Source organism: Vulpes lagopus, chromosome 21 (genome assembly GCF_018345385.1).
Source record: "Vulpes lagopus strain Blue_001 chromosome 21, ASM1834538v1, whole genome shotgun sequence".
Lineage (NCBI taxonomy): Eukaryota > Metazoa > Chordata > Mammalia > Carnivora > Canidae > Vulpes > Vulpes lagopus.
In genome coordinates, this window is record NC_054844.1 from 13,925,540 (window position 1) to 13,942,606 (window position 17,067).

Sequence of the window (17,067 nt, forward strand, 5' to 3'; positions counted from 1 at the left end):
AAATCCTTCTGAAATGAAATTCTGAAAACCTTGAGATTCATATACATTATCTTGCTATTTAAAAGTAGATCAATAAATCTTCAAATAATTTAACAAAAAAAATAGAAAATTCTTTGATGACACTATATTTTCAAATCTTGGTATTTACCAAATACAAGATTCATTGTAAAACTTTGGTGTGTACACAGATCCTTCCCTTCGGTATTTGACAAAATATAAACCTATAATCAGTAAAGACTGTTTGAGGTTGAGAACTCATCAATAGTCTATGAACTGGTTAGCTACTGAGGCAGTTACATATTCCATGTACAAGGTTATAGATTTTAATCTTGAAACCACACTGCCATAGTTCAATTCTTGGCTATACTATCATCTATTAATTAGGTGACCTTTGCTAAATTACTGAATCTTTATGTCTCAGGATCATAGACGTAAAATAAATTAATAATACTACCCTCCTCATAAGGTTATAGAGGGGATTAAATAAGTTAATATTTGTAAAGTACTAAGAAGAGTGTCTTGCACCTAATACAATATTAAGTGTTTTTAAAATAAAAATAAAATTAAAAAATAAAACTTCCTATTTGATACTAATGAAAAATTTGTCAGCAGAAATTTTTAATGGGATTGGGATCACAGCAATTGTTTTGCTCATATAGATCATATCTTACACTATCTTTATATCACCCCATTAAGAACGGTTAATGAGGAGATCTGCATGAAAGACAGCTACCAATTGGTACCAATTGAGCAAGATGCCATAGGACGGTTCCACCTGAATCAAAGGGTTAAGGCTATCAAGCAATCAGTATGTTCCCTAAAATCATCATGTTATTTCTTTATAGAATATGATATGGATTAGGTTTTTAAATATCAAATTGCAAGCAGGCATTGGTGGTGTAGTGGTGAGCATAGCTGCCTTCCAAGCAGTTGACCTGGGTTCGATTCCCAGCCAATGCAGTGCCTCCCATGTACTCCCCCCTCCAAAAAAAAATCTAATTGCAGAAATTATTAAAACTCTTCAAATTAATTAGACAGAACCTCCACACTGAACTATTCACCTGACTGAAAATGACCTCTTTCCTTGTAAAACTGGCAGTTAGCAACTATCTAGAAGAGACAAATTATAGGGGGAAAATGCATATAATGTCATAATTAATAACAACAAATGCTAATATACTTTAAAACATTTTAACTATAATTTTTAAGGCTGTTTATGACTCACTGTTCATATTCATTGTAGAAAAACTGGAAAATACAGGAAAAAATAAAGAAGTGAAAACTTCACTCTAATGCTACACCTCAGAAAAAAATAAACTTTAACATTTGGTAGATTTTTATGTATTTTCTTTCCTATGCATATTTTTCTCAGTTGAGATCATACTGTGTGCCCAACTTTCCATAGGGCCTTTGTAATTTAAATTATAATTATCTAGTTACTAATAATAATGATACAAACTTGTATAACTATTAAGGTACTATAGTTTAGTCTATGAAGCACTATAATTTATCATCTTCCTTAATGTATCATTTGAATTGTCTTTTTTTTCTTTTTAAAATACTGCTGCAAAAAAATTACACTTGTATGGAAAGTTTCCTACATGTATTTTGGATCCTTTCCCTACAGCAGATGCCCAGAAGTAGAAAAGTAGAATACTTCAAATTTTCATTGTGACTCCGCTAAATAAATTTCATGTCACATGATTAATATTTAAATTGTACCTATTTAGAACCTCAAGATACATCTAATAGTTTTTATTGCCATTTTAGCTTGCTATGTGAATTTTTTCTTTCTACTTAAGAATTCAGTTTCTCAGGTTGGAAGTAGATATGTTCACAGTCCAGACTCGATATCTGTTTTTAAATTATGCAGGAGATTAGATTTAATATTTCTACAAGTTTCTATTAATTTTTCAAAGAAAAAAAGAAGCCTAAATAATGCCAGGCTGTGAATAGAAGAAGTGAAATGCATGAATGGGGCTCCCAAATATTTTCATTTGAATTATTTGGATAGATTACAATACTGACAAGGAAGTCAATAATTATAAAGATTAAAAGGAGGATAAACAGCATCATCCTTACCTTTATATTCACAATCAACAGAGCATTTCCTTTTTTTTTTCAACATTTATTTATTTTAGAGAGTGTGAGAGCAGGAGTAGGGGCTGAGGGAGAGGGAGAAGGAGAGAAGCAGACTCCCCACTGAGCACAGAGCCTTACCCAAGGCTCGATTGCACTACCCTGAGCCAAAAACACGAGTAAGATGCTGAATCGACTGAGCCACTCAGGCACCCCAAAGCATTTCTTTTCTTTCTTTTTTTTTTAAGATTTTATTTATTCATGAAAGACACAGAGAGAGAGAGAGGCAGAGGCACAGGCAGAGAGACAAGCAGGCTCCATGCAGGGAGCCTGATGTGGCACTTGATCCCGGGACTCCAGGATCATGCCCTAGGCCGAAGGCAGGCGCTATACCGCTGAGCCACCCAGGGATTCCCACCCCAAAGCATTTCTTAAAAGAGCAATGTGCTCTCTTAACTTCAGTAAACAGCTTGGGCTTTAATTATATAAATGATTATATGAATGATTGCATCCACTTTGGCCCTCAAGTGGAATTTATGCAAGATTTCATATTCAACAAAAATGGGAAATGGGAAGAGTAATACATTTTGATCATAAAAATGTGACAATCTGGCTTCTCTTAATCAGTATGAAATCAGAGAATTCACCCATGAGATGGTGTCAGCTGTCATCATCCACTGCTAAGCAACCAATAAAAGCTTTAGAAAGTGTTTCATTCTCATCTCGCATCCTTTGAAAGAAGAGTAAGAACTTGATGTGAAACCTACGAGTGAGGAAACTACTTAACAACTTTCATTAGTTTATATATAAATTAGCAAAACTGTGGATATCTCTAACTTGATCAAACCTACAAGGTATTTGGAGCAGAAATCAAAACTTCTGATTAGAAGTTTAAAAAAGGTAAAGAGCAAAACAAATTCCTTAAGAATTCAGGAAATTCAGGAAGTAATTGAGATATTTATGGAACATGATTCATTTGAAAAATGAGGAGTATTGATGTTGCCTAAGGGTACAAACTTGGAATGAGTAGTTTATAAGCCCTGGAAATCTAAGGCACAGTATAATGAATATGGACAAAAATATTGTGTTATAATAACAAACCTGCTAAGAGACTGGAACTTAAGTATTCCAATCACTAAATAAAAGGATAATTATGGAACATGATTAAGGTGCTAATTATCACAATGGCAATCACATTAGAATATATAAATGTATTAACATGTTGTGTGCCTTAAATTTACACAAAATTATGTCAAATATATGTATAAAATGGCATTTTTGAAAAAAGTAAAGAAAATGGAGAGTAATAATTCCATTAGCAGAGGAAGAAAGCAAGTGATAGAGGGAAAGAATAAAGAAGTGGTATAAGGAAGATGCTTTGCCAGCCCCCTAACCAAGAGGTTAAGACCCAAATTCCATCCTTTGAAATGAGCTTTGTTGCTGACTTGAAAATGTTCCTTAATGAATTCCTAAAATTGCAAGCCAAAACAACACTTATATGTGAAACATACTGTGGTAAAGTCATTTCAAAAACAACTAACATTTGAATCACAAGTAATGTCAAGCTGCTCTATAAACTATACATGTTGTCAAAGGTAAACACGAGAAGTGGGATTGCCATTTTTACACAAATTTGCAACATATATTTTTTTTGAGCTCAAATTATAGTTCTAAGATAGCATTTCTTTTTCAATCTTGATATAAGTGCAAAAGATATTTCTATATTCCAAATTCCATTTAATTATGCAATTGAGGAGTGTCCATTTATACTTCAATTGGAAGTGATGAATCTGCAATGTAGTGATTTGCTGAAAGGCAAAAAATGCCATCCAAATGATGAGTATGCTCAACTAAAATCATATGCTTGTTAGTTAACAATATGTAGTGGTATCTATGTGAAAAGCAAAGTTTCAAATTTGAAATATGTAAAGTCTTAAAACACATTAACAGATGAGCATTAGCTTGTATTTTGAGGAGAATATTAACTTTGAATCCCAAATAAGAAAAGGGAATCTTCCTTGCTCCAGAATTCCATTTTTCTTCTTACTGGACCTATACTACACCAGAATATTTTATTTTATTTTTTTTAAAAGATTTTATTTATTTATTCATGAGAGACGGAAAGAGAGAGAGAGAGAGAGAGAGAGAGAGAAAGAGAGAGAGAGAGAGAGAGAGAGAGAGAGAGAGAGAGAGGCAGAGACACAGGCTAAGGGAGAAGCGGGCTCCATGCAGGGAGCCCAACGCGGGATCCAAACCCAGGTCTTCAGGATAATGCCCTGGGCTGAAGGTGGTGCCAAACCGCTGAGCCAGCCGGGCTGCCCTACACCAGATATTTTAGTCAATTATTATTATATTATCTTTTGAATTTCATTAATACAAATTGTGGAAATTTACTTTCTCTCTTTTATATAAGTATTTACATAGTATTCTTGACTTTGACTCTTATCCAGCTATCATAGCCTGAAATATATATTATCTGGACCTTCCCAGAAGTTTGTCAATCTGTGACATAAAATACTATCATTATATTGTAGTTTCTTATCAAGTATGTGCATTGGAGTGTCTGAACAGCTTAGTCTGTAGAGCATGTGACTCTTGATCTCAAGGTTGTGAGTTCAAGTCCTAGGTTGGGCATGGAAACTACTTTAAAAAAAGTATTGCATTGATTCTAGTATTAAACATGAACATATTGCCAATCTAGTCATTGTCAAGAGATTGATAAGTTCTAGTGATTATTTTTCATTGTATTTCTTTGTATATTATTTCCCTCATTTTTCCTGTTAAACAATAAATATGTTTACAACAAATAAATTTGTAAGCAACAAATTTTTACATTTAAAATGAAGGCATAATATTGATACGGGATAGAATAGAGATGCAGAAGCTTAAACAACTAGAATAGTAGAGAATAAAAGATACTTGAAGAAAATGTTGCAAATTTTATGGTAAGTGGAAATTATATTTTGCTGTGGCAGAGCAATACAAAAAATCTATCTTTTGTGCAAAGAAAAATAACATTTAGGGGCACCTAGCCGGTTCAGTCAGTTAAACGTTTGCCTTAGGCTCAGGTCATGATCTCAGGGTCCTGAGATCCAGCCCTGGGTCCAGGCTCCCTGCTCAGCAAGGAGTCTGCTTCTCTTTCCCTCTCCTTCTGCCCCTCCCTCCTTCTCATTCTCTCTCTCTCTCTCTCAAATAAATCTTTTAAAAAATGAAAGAGAAAGAAAAAAGAAAGTTATAATATTAAGAGACATTTTCAGCAAATACATAGTGATTTTGACAAGTTATTCCCTCCCAAAAGTTAAAAAGAATTGATAAAATTCATCAGCTAGAACTAGAATTAAATGTGCAAAAATATTTTTAAAATAATTTTAAAAGAACCTAAGCTTTTAACTTTAGCCAACTATAAAATAGCTTGGTTCTTACACACACACACAAATAATTTTTAGATGGAGAAATGGGAAATATATTACTATTTCAATTATGAAAATTTGGTAGAAAATTATGAAGAAAGACTTTTAAAAGATATTTCACAAAAAGTGAGAGATTTCAGTTAAGCTACAAAACAATCGCACATGAAATGCAAGACCTTTCTGTAACATCAAGGACCAACTAATTCAAACTTGTCTTTAGTCTCTTGTCTGTAGATGAGCAGTGTGATATAAAACCATTGCCAAAGTAACATTTAATATGTATTTCTCAAAGGATATCCATATTTATGATGAAATATACTCAATTCATGGCCTAACAAATGGAACTAGTACCATAGATATTTTTGAATTTCATGTCAGCCCCAAAATTTTAGATATGAAATATTAGTTTCTGTCGCAACAGGTGTTCCAATTTTGTTAAGCCAAAAGTCCTGATTTACTGAAATTTTAAAACAAGAAACATTCATCCCTTTCTGCTTTGTTTCTACCTGTGATACATAATGAAAATACATATGCCCCAATATTCTAAAGCAAACTATGAACATTGCCATAGCATTTATTGAATTTAAAATCATTCGGGGAATATATGCAATGCTATGAGCCTTCAAAAAATTTTGGAATCACTAAAATAAATAGAAAACAATTAATTTAATCATCTCGTGTTCTCTACCAGTGTTTGTTGGTTGAATTGTGGAAGAGTTGTACAAAGATTAACTGCATTGTTAATTCTAATTCAGTATTTTCTTGAAAGAAAAGGAATGCTTGGCAAATATTTAAAATCCAAACATAAAACTTGGAAGTCTGATCTATATTTTCTTGCTGTTATATCACATTACATATGAATGAACTAAATTTGAAGCTACAAGAAAGGAAAAGCTTGTCTGTGAACCAGATATGTTCAAGAATATATGTTGCAATTAAGTCTCTGCATAATGAATCAATAATAATGATTTTACATATTATTTAACATTAATAAATATGAAGAAGCTTTAAACTGATTCACAGCATTACACAAATTGACCATAAAAACTACAAGAAATATTTGAAAGATACATTGTTGATATTAGGATATTTAGAGTTGATTTTCAATTTACTCAATATTCCTTTGAATTCAACTTTAATAATCATGGGTTAACAGAAGAGGTAGTGAATTTACTTAACTTGGATGGGAGTTTTGAAACCAATATGCTTACTTTAAAGTTACATCAGTTTTTTACAAATATGAACAAGGGATCCCTGGGTGACTCAGCGGTTTGGCGCCTGCCTTTGGCCCATGGTGCGATCCTGGAGTCCCGGGATCAGTCCCATGTCGGGCTCCTGGCATGGAACCTGCTTCTCCCTCCTCCTGTGTCTCTACCTCTCTCTCTTTCTCTATATCTATCATAAATAAATAAATAAATAAATAAATAAATAAATAAATAAATCTTGAATCCAGAAATAAAACTATTTTGAGTTCCAACTGAGGTTCCTTAATAGCTTTATGTCCTTTGACAAGATTATTAACATCTCGTAAATAATCTAAGCTTATTTTGTAGAGCTGTTGTGGGAACCAAACAAAGTAGAACAGATACCGTGCTTAACATAGTGTTGGGCACATAGTAACCCCTAAATCTGTGGTTTATCATTAAAGCTGGAAATCAATAAGAAGCTAAAGTAAGGGGGTACTTGGGTGGCTCAGTTGGTTAAGCACTCAATTCTTGATTTTGGCTCAGGTCATGATCTCCAGGTCCTGGGATGGAGCCTGGAATTGGGCTGCAGGTTCAGCAGGGAGTCTGCTTGTCCCTCTGCCCCTCTCCCTACTTACATGTGCTCTCTCTCTCTCTCTCTCTCTCAAATAAATAAATAAAATCTTTTTTTTTTTTAAAGAGAAACTAAAGTAAGAAGTGATTGGAAGAATAAAAAGGAGGGAATGTATTCTTAGAAAGTTCAACATGGAGATGAGACATGAAGGTGAAGAAAAGAGGGAAAATGAGGATGGCTTAACTCTCAAATGTCTGCCCTGCAGGGAAAAAGGACTAAGTTTAAATCTGGGGTGAAAATTCTGAGTTCAGTTTTAAACAGGTTGATGATGGAGTGACTGTGGAAATTTAACAGGAGATGATGATTAGGTAAGAAACCTAGAGACAGAATCATGGTGGGTGGGTGGGTGGGTGATGTTTGTCTTTCTCTGACTGACTCACTCCTACTCTGCTGTCTTCCCCCAAAGTCTATTCCTCTCATTCTTTAACACATCTCTTTCTCCTGCTCTTTGATATGCCTCATCAACATTTTTTTCTCCATGTGCCATCTTAATTCAAATCTTTATCACCTTATGTGGTTTAAAACAGCAGCCTTTGAACTGATTTGCTAAGTCTCCTAACCTCAGCTTGATTTGTACACAGCTACCTGTACCACTTTTCAAAAACGTAATTAGATTAATCAAAACAAAATGCAATCAATATATATTTGATTTTACTAAAAACTTACAGGTGACTAACCAAAAAACCTGTCTCCTGTGGTATACATTAGAAGTTGTAAACTTAAAAAAAAAAAAAAAGAAAGAAGTTGTAAACTTCTTCAGCAAATACAATGAAACACTTCACAATATACATAAAAGTTGCAACTGCTCTTTGATAAGTCTCCTTAGATGATATTTAAAATTTGGATAGTTATGGGGCGGGGCGGGGGAGGGGCAGGTTTTGAGTCCCACTATGGCTATCACACAGTTTCGGTTATTTAAAGTTTGCACCTGCCTTGCAACAGTATTCTCATTCCTAAAGAGATTAATACGCAGATCTGGCAGAGGACGGAAATTAAGTGGAGACCAAATAACTTTGCCAACTACAGTTGATTATTCATCAGTTCCTAAACAGACTGATATTGAAGAGTGGACTTCCTGGGATGAAGATGCCCCCACAAGTATAAAGATTGAAGGAGGGAATGGGAATGTAGCAACACAACAAAATGCTTTGGAACAACTGGAACCTGACTATTTTAAGGACATGACACCAACTATAAGGAAAACTCAGAAAATCATTATTAAGAAGAGAGAACCATTAAATTTTGGCATTCCAGATGGTAGCACAGGTTTCTCGTAGAGTAGCAGCTACATAAGATATGCCTTTTATTCATCAATCTCCTGAATTAGGTGACTTAGATACTTGGCAGAAAAATACCAATGCATGGGAAGAAGAAGAAGATGCAGCCTGGCAAGTAGAAGAAGTTCTGAGGCAGGAGAAGATAACAGACAGAGAAAAGAGAGCAGCAGAACAACAGAGGAAGAAAGTGGAGAAGGAGGCACAGCGGCTAATGAAAAAGGAACAGAACAAAATTGGCGTGAAGCTTTCATAACAGATGTTCTTCACGTATCATCGTGCCAGTAGGAGAGATGTGATCTCCACAACTCAAGCAGCATTATATGGATATAAGAGTATTTTCAGAATACAAATACATTGCTTGATTTGTAATGCATTCATCAGACCATCTAGGACACCAGGATTCTCTCAGAGTATCTTGAGCTCTTAGTGATTGAGACAAAAAAACAAAAAAAAAAAAAAAAAAAAAAAAACAAAGACCTACGAGTCAATATTTTTTTTTCAACATGCTCCAAGTGTAAGACAACTGTTTGCTGTAGAGAAATTATTACAAATGGAATATACCAGTACCTCTTCTAGTTAGTGTTTCCAGCTAAATATATGGGTGTAAATAATTTTATGGTGGGAAAGGACTCTGCTCTCTATAATGCTTTCTTTCATTGTGCATAATGATAAAATAAATAATTTTAAATACTCAAAAAATTTGGATAGTTATCAGGCCACTTTAGTTTAAAATTATTTATGAGAAAAGCAATGAAATGAATGCCCTCAAATGCATACACATATCGTAGTCCCTGCTTTTACTCTTTAGCCCCTAATTGGTAGATCAGGAATCTGAGGAGTGTCACGTTATCAGGTGAAATCATGGGCGGGGGGTGGGGATGACTGGGTGACGGGCACTGAGGTGGGCACTTGATGGGATGAGCACTGGGTGTTATTCTATATGTTGGCAAATTGAACACCAATAAAAAATAAATTTATAATAAAAATAATAATAAAATTAAATATAGACTTAAAAAATAAAAAAAAAAAACCTGAATTCCTTAATGGTCACAATAAAGTCTTTTCCTGTGCCTCTAGCGCAGTCCCTCAGCTCCCACCATTAGAGACTAGGTTGGAGACAGAACACATATCCTCTAGAATACTTTTCCTCACTCCTCCCAGCAAAATTTATTATTCTTGTGCTTCCAAATACGTGTACTTTTTTTTTATTTCCGGTGTCACATTTATAAAACAGTTCAGTAAGTACTTGTTTTTACAGTATATAATGTTAAAGACACTGAAATCTGTGACTTTGTTTCCCTGGAGTCTAAGATAATGCTTGCCATATATGAGATGCACAATCACACTGTGTAAATTACAATGCATTGCAAGACTGATGGCCCCATCCCCTCTCCTCTCTTCTGTTCCTGTGAGTCAGTACCTGGGCTCTTCTTGGCCATGAACACTGCAGTGAAGTTTCCAACAATGGCATAGACCAATAAAGTATGATAACAATGACATTACTTTATTACCAAGAACTATTTTCCTTTCCCAAGCAGTGATTACAACAAAAGAGAGATAATAAAAATGATGAGATCCAAACTATAATCACAATTTCTCCCACAATTTTCTAAATAATTTGTTTCTAGATGGATAGACATATATTAAAGATTTATTTTTTAATATTCTATAGTTCTGTCTTTAAATATTCCAAAAGATTAAGTACTTAGATGTGTTGGGAATGTCAGGGATGAATTCCCTAGTGGAATATAAATTTGATAAATCATAGGATGGTCATATAACCTTTATCATCATGTCTTCAGGTATGCTTTTTTTTTTTTTTTAGAGAGAGAGAGAGCGCCACAGGGGGTGGGGGAGAGGTGCAAAGGGAGAGAATCTTAAGCAGGCTCTATGCCCAGTACAGAGCTGGACACAGGGCTTGATCTCACAACTCTGAGATCATGATCTGAGCCAAAATCAAGAGTCGGTAGCTTAATGAACTGGGCCACATAGGCACCTCTGCCTTTGACTTTTCAGTAAGGCTCTCATAATAAGTACAGCTTTTTTTTTTTTTTAAATTTCATGAGAATATGTTTTCTGGGAAAACAGTAACAACAAAAACAAGAAAACAACCCAGCCGTACTGTATTGAGCACCCTCATCCCAGACCTGTGCAGATTTCATGACGTTACTTCTAATTACCCTCAACAACTGCATGGCCATAGTACCTCCACTGACTCCACTGATAAACAACAAGTCATCTTTTAAGATTTCCTATAAATAATCTGTCCATGAACAAACACCTAGTTGTTTTAGAGGAAATTTCCTTTTTTAAAAGATTTTATTTATTCATGAGAGACACAGAGACACAGGCAGAGGGAGAACCAGGCTTCCCTGTGGGGATCCCAATGTGGGACTTGATCCCAGGACCCCAGGATCATGACCTGAGGTGAATGCAGATGCTCAACCACTGGGCCACTGAGGTGCCCCTTAGAGGAAATTTCTTGAGTTAATATGCATCAGTAGGATTCTTCATTATTTAGCTATTCCCCATTAAGTTCTGTTTTATCTAGGTGAGAAGATAGATGAGTGTTAAAGAACACTTGATTTTCATAGAGCTTCACTTGAGTAGAAGTGAAGCATACATACATACACACCTGAATCAAATCAGGAAAGAATGCTATCTTCTGGCCATGAATACCTGTCCTCATTGGACTATCATAATACTAAGAAATTATTTTGTATTGCAAAATAAGCTGCTGAATGTTTGGGATTTGTTCAGTATCAATATTTGTAATGGGAAATGTTATTCACAGTTATGATTTATCATGAGGGTCATTTTGGAGGAAGAAGATATGTGCTAAGTTAGAAAGTACATTTGTGAATAATATTACCTAGGTAAACCAGATAAAAGAAGATAAGGAGAAGATAGAATGCTGAAAAACACTAGAATTTTAGAACAATGAGCAAAGATATAGAGATAGCAAAGGAGATTGCCCAAAAGTAGAGAACACAAACATGGTTATGAAAGACAAAAGGTTAAAGTTTCCGGAAAAAGACAATTGTTAACTATGCAAAATGCTATAGAGAGAGCAAACAAAACATTCTATTCCCTTGCCCTTCAAGCACACATATCCTTCCTTTTTCCATGATTACATAGCCAAAGAGAAAAATAAGATTTTCGATGTGACTCTCTGAAATGTTCCATCTTTACCTTTATCTATTTTTAAAGATTAAGTATTTACTATGAAACTTGAAGTCAACCACAAGAAAAAATTTGTAAAGACCACAAATACAAGGAGGTTAAAAAAGCCCAGATGTCCATTGAGTGTGAATATATATATATACCACATCTTCTTTATCCATAATACACACACACACATATACACATAAAACGGAATATTACTCAACCATCAAAAAGAATGAAACCTTGCCATTTACAAAGACATAAATAGAAAGAGGGTATTATGCAAAGTGAAATAAGTCAGTCAGAGAAAGACAAATACCACATTATTTCATTCAATGTGGAATTTAAGAAACAGAGTAACATTGGGATGGGAAGGAAAAGTAAAATAAGGTAAAAACAGGGAGGCAAAGCATAAGAGACTCTTAACTATAGTGAACAAACTGAGGGTTGATGGAGGAGAGGTGGGTGGGAGGATGGGGTAACTAACTGGGTGATGGGCATTAAGGAGGGCACTTAATGTAATGAGCACTGAGTGTTATATGCTACTGAGAAATCACTAAATTCTGCCCCTAAAACTAACACTACACTGCATGTTAACTAATTTGAATTTAAATAAAATCTTCAAAAAAATAAACATAAATTTTCAAAGACCTCACACCTACACAAATCAAACATATAATTTGCTATTTGGAGGGGCAAATATTATTATTGAATTCTGAGCTCACAACATTAACCAATATTTGTTTTCTTATGTTCACATAACTCAATATCATGTGTCAGGTTTTAAGGGTTTTTAGTTCAAATCTGTGCAATCTTTAAATGCTTCTTTCATTAATCAGGAAAACTTCCAAATCATTGTATAAATATGTTCAAGTTTTGGTTTTGCTGAGAACTAAAATAAAAAGGAAAAGGAGAAATTGGGAAAATATAGCTGAAAAAATTGACATACCATTGATCACATTTCTTGTATATGAAATGATTCATTAAAGCAATTTCAAAAACACTAACATTCTTATTGGAAATAAAGTTAAACAATAGAATTCACAAATTCACAAAAAAAGAAAATCTAAATAATCTATCAGTATATGAAAGAGTAGCCAATCTTTCAAAATAATTCATTTATTAATCCAACAAATACTTATTGAGACATATTTTTTGTATTTTTTTCACATGAAACAGCAAAATACCATTTTTTATATAAAAATGGTAGTTTTAGAAATATATTATTCTAGGTTGATAAGAGTGTGGAGAAATGAGCACTCCAATATCTAAATGGGAGAATTTTTAAAGGGTGCAATATTTCTCTATGACAGATTAGCCACATATTTCAAAAGTTGTGCATTTTCCTTCACTGAGAAATTTAACTCTAGGAATTTACGGTTAAGTAAATAATCAGAGATGTTCACAGGATTTATGTGCAATAATATTTATTGTGGCATTATTTATAATAGCTCCCAAAGGAAACAAGCAAAATGTCAAACAATGAGAAATTGGTTAAATAAATCATTGTATGTTTACAATGATTGTAGGAAAATAGTTAATGACATGGAAAATATTCTTGTTATGTTGACAAGTTTAAAAAGCAAATATTAAAATAATATTTATACTATCATCCTGATTTTCTGACTGCTTGAAATGTTTGAAAGTTCTCCCAAATATAAACAAATATACAGTTACATGTGAATATAATCCTTGCATATAATACTATAATACAAACTAAAACGTTGACAGTGATGACCTCTGAGGGCAAGACTTAGGAGAGTTTTTAAAAATTTGTTTCCTTGTGTTTTTTTCTATATATTCTGTTGCTTCCCTATTAAATAAGCACTGCTTTTACAATAAGAAAAAAACTTACAAAATTGGATTTTTAAAAATTAGGTCATTGATAACCTACAAGTAGTTTCAGTATGGTATGAGGGTGGAAGATTTTTAAATGTGGGTAAGTAGTGAGTGTGATTTGAGGAAGTAGAGGCAATGAATACAGACTGCACCTCAGAACACTTGGCATTTAAGTGCAAGGAGGAGATCCAAGGATAGGTTTAGGGGGAGGTAGGTCAGGGGCAAAGAAGATGGAGAAGATGGAAGATGGATATATGTGTGTGTGTGTGTGTGTGTGTGTGTGTGTGTGTGTGTGTGTATAACCAGGATAAAGATAAAAAGTGAAGAAAAATGTTTATACATAAATCAAGGTCATCTAGAGATAGAATATCTCTCCTTGTTCATATAACTTTACCTATAGGTATAACCTAAAAGAAAAATAAAAATGCAAAATGGTGTGCTGACACATAGTAAAACCTGTAAATATAATGACTGACATATTAGGTTGCACTAGTCAAGATTCTCAGAGAAACAGAACCAACAGAATGTATATGTATATACACATATAAACACACAGATAAATTATATTTATATATATATTTATTTAAAATTTATTTTAAGAACTGGCTTTCATGATTTTGCAGGCTGGCAAGTCCAAAATCTGCAGGATGGGCCAGCAGACTGGAGATCCAGAAAGAGCTAATGTTGCAGTGCAAGTTCAAAAACCAGTCTGCCTGCAGAATGGGCAAAAGACATGCACAGAAATCTCACAGAGGAAGACATCGACATGGCCAACAAGCACATGAGAAAATGCTCTGCATCACTTGCCATCAGGCAAATACAAATCAAAACCACAATGAGATACCACCTCACACCACTGAGAATGGGGGAAAATTAACAAGGCAGGAAATCACAAATGTTGGGGAGGATGTGGAGAAAGGGGAACCCTCTTGCACTGTTGGTGGGAATGTGAACTGGTGCAGCCACTCTGGAAAACTGTGTGGAGTTTCCTCAAAGAGTTAAAAATAGACCTGCCCTACCACCCAGCAATTGCACTGTTGGGGATTTACCCCAAAGATACAGATGCAATGAAACGCCGGGACACCTGCACCCCGATGTTTCTAGCAGCAACGTCCACAATAGCCAAACTGTGGAAGGAGCCTTGGTGTCCATCGACAGATGAATGGATAAAGAAGATGTGGTCTATGTATACAATGGAATAATACTCGGCCATTAGAAACGACAAATACCCACCATTTGCTTCGACGTGGATGGAACTGGAGGGTATTATGCTGAGTGAAATAAGTCAATCGGAGAAGGAAAACATATGGTCTCATTCATTTGGGAAATATAAAAAATAGTGAAACGGAATGAAGGGGAAAGGAGAAAAAATGAGTGGGAAATATCAGAAAGGGAGACAGACCATGAGAGACTCCTAACTCTGGGAAAAGAACTAGGGGTGGTGGAAGGGGAGGTGGGTGCAGGGTGGGGGTGACTGGGTGACGGACACTGAGGGGGATGAGATGATGGGATGAGCACTGGGTGTTACTCTATATGTTGGCAAATTGAACACCAATAAAAAATAAATTTATATAAAAAAATCACCCTCAGAGAAACATCTAAAATACCATTTGCCCAAATTCCTTGGCCCCATCAAGTTGACACATAAAATTAATCATCACAAAAGTACTATGAAAAATGAAAGTAGTTCTGCTGGGTAGCAAGATTTCGAGTTTTTCTTAATATTGTCTTTAATTCTGTTACATTAAAGGTTAAGTATAATCTTCTAACAATTAATTCATACATGCTGTTCAAAAGTCAGAAAGGCTTCAACTTATAATGCCTAGTCTTCAACCACATAACAATTATGAGGTAATTATACTACCTATATGTTATCACTGACTCCTAAAATTTTTATCAAGCATCAGTGTGTAATTACATTCCTGATCTAATCTGAATAAGTCCCATCACCATCAACATTCACGGAGTGGAAACATTTAATTACACACATATAAGCATATGGGACACTAGTATAAATGTGTGCCATTTGTGTCTTTTCAGAAGCAGAAGTCAAGCAGCATAGGTTGTAGCCATAACAGTACTACTAATTGGCTATGGCAGCTTGAGGATTAGTCAAGGGACATGAATCTGACAAACGACAAAACACAAGAGTGACATTTGCACACTAGTTTTAATGAGGTGTTAGAAGGAACTGATAAAATAATAGATTTTGCTTTGAAAATATAGAGGTCCAAGAAGAAATAAATATTTCTCCAATGACTTAGGAATAAAGAGGAATCAAAAAGATGTTAAAGAGGAACAGATTTTGCTTTCAGTCTCTCCATGCTTGAGTAGTTTATAAGCTAGTCAGAGCTCCCAAACTAGAGTCAGTGTTATCTTTTTTAATTGTCATAAAATGCTGAGAGGTAGGGACACCTGGGTGGCTCAGACACCTTGAGGGTCTGCCTTAGGCTCAGGGCATGATCCCGGGGTGCCAGGATCGAGTCCCACATTGGGATGCCCGCAGGAAGCCTGCTTCTCCCCCTGCCCATGTCTCTGCCTCTCTCTCTCTGTGTCTCTCATGAATAAATAAATAAAATCTAAAAAAAAAAATCCTGAGAGGTATTATTGCCATGTTACAGATGTGGAAAATGAAACTCAGATTTGTTAAGAGACTTACCCAAAGTGAGTATGTGGTGTGATGCTTACTGGAACTTTCTGGTTGCCCCACAACTGGTAACAAGGGGCCCCACTAAATTCCAGGTCTTTTTAAAGTGGGAAGGAAAGGGAAAATACAAACCATCCCCTTCCCACTCCAAATCTACTGATCTAGCCTAGCCAGCCATGGAGGAAGGGAAAGTTGTTGTTGTTGGTTTTAAAATTTATTTATTTATTTCAGAGAGAGAGCACACAGATGGGAGAAGCAGAGGGAGAGAATATCAAGCAGATTCCACATTGAGCAAAGAGCCTGGTATAGGTCTCAGACTCACAACCATGAAATCAGGACCTGAGCCAAAAACAAGAGTCAACTGCTCAACTGACTGCACCACCCAGGCAACGTGGAAGGAAAAGTTTTTTATAAAGTAAGAGATGGAAGCTTTAAGTAGACTCGACTTTAAAAGATTGTGAGTAACCAAAAAGTAATGGAATCTTTTCAAGATATGAGGTTAAAAGACAGAGAATGGATAGCATTTTCACAGTTATCTCCTAAATCGAAAATATTTGATAAACCAATTATATCTGTGGGTGGGAAGTGGAGCATTTGTCCAGGATCCTTTAAGAATCTCCACACAGAAATAAATATGTGTACCAGGTTCATCAAACAATTATAAACACAAAACTGGAATGGGAAAGGTACTACATAATAGAGGTAAGAATAACCAATGGAAAATATTCACAGCTACACATATTATGAACAAAAATTACCTGTGGGTTATAGTATTTTATGAAGATGTCAGAAGATGTTGGGTGAATCTTCTTTTGTTGTCTCAGAATTGATC

The 17,067-nt window shown here is 34.9% G+C and overlaps 1 protein-coding gene and 1 non-coding gene across 2 annotated transcripts; both read left to right on the forward strand.

The window, feature by feature from the left end:
• Positions 1 to 888: 888 nt before the first annotated feature.
• On the forward strand, positions 889 to 960 carry TRNAG-UCC. Its single transcript has one exon. It is a non-coding gene; the product is annotated as a tRNA-Gly (tRNA).
• A 7,206-nt stretch (positions 961 to 8,166) lies between these two features.
• LOC121480185 (receptor-binding cancer antigen expressed on SiSo cells-like) lies at positions 8,167 to 9,288 on the forward strand. Its single transcript, XM_041736528.1, is given in 2 exon segments — positions 8,167 to 8,580; positions 8,582 to 9,288. Coding segments are annotated over 2 exon segments (639 nt in total). The 5' UTR covers positions 8,167 to 8,197; the 3' UTR covers positions 8,838 to 9,288.
• The last annotated feature ends 7,779 nt before the right edge of the window (positions 9,289 to 17,067 follow it).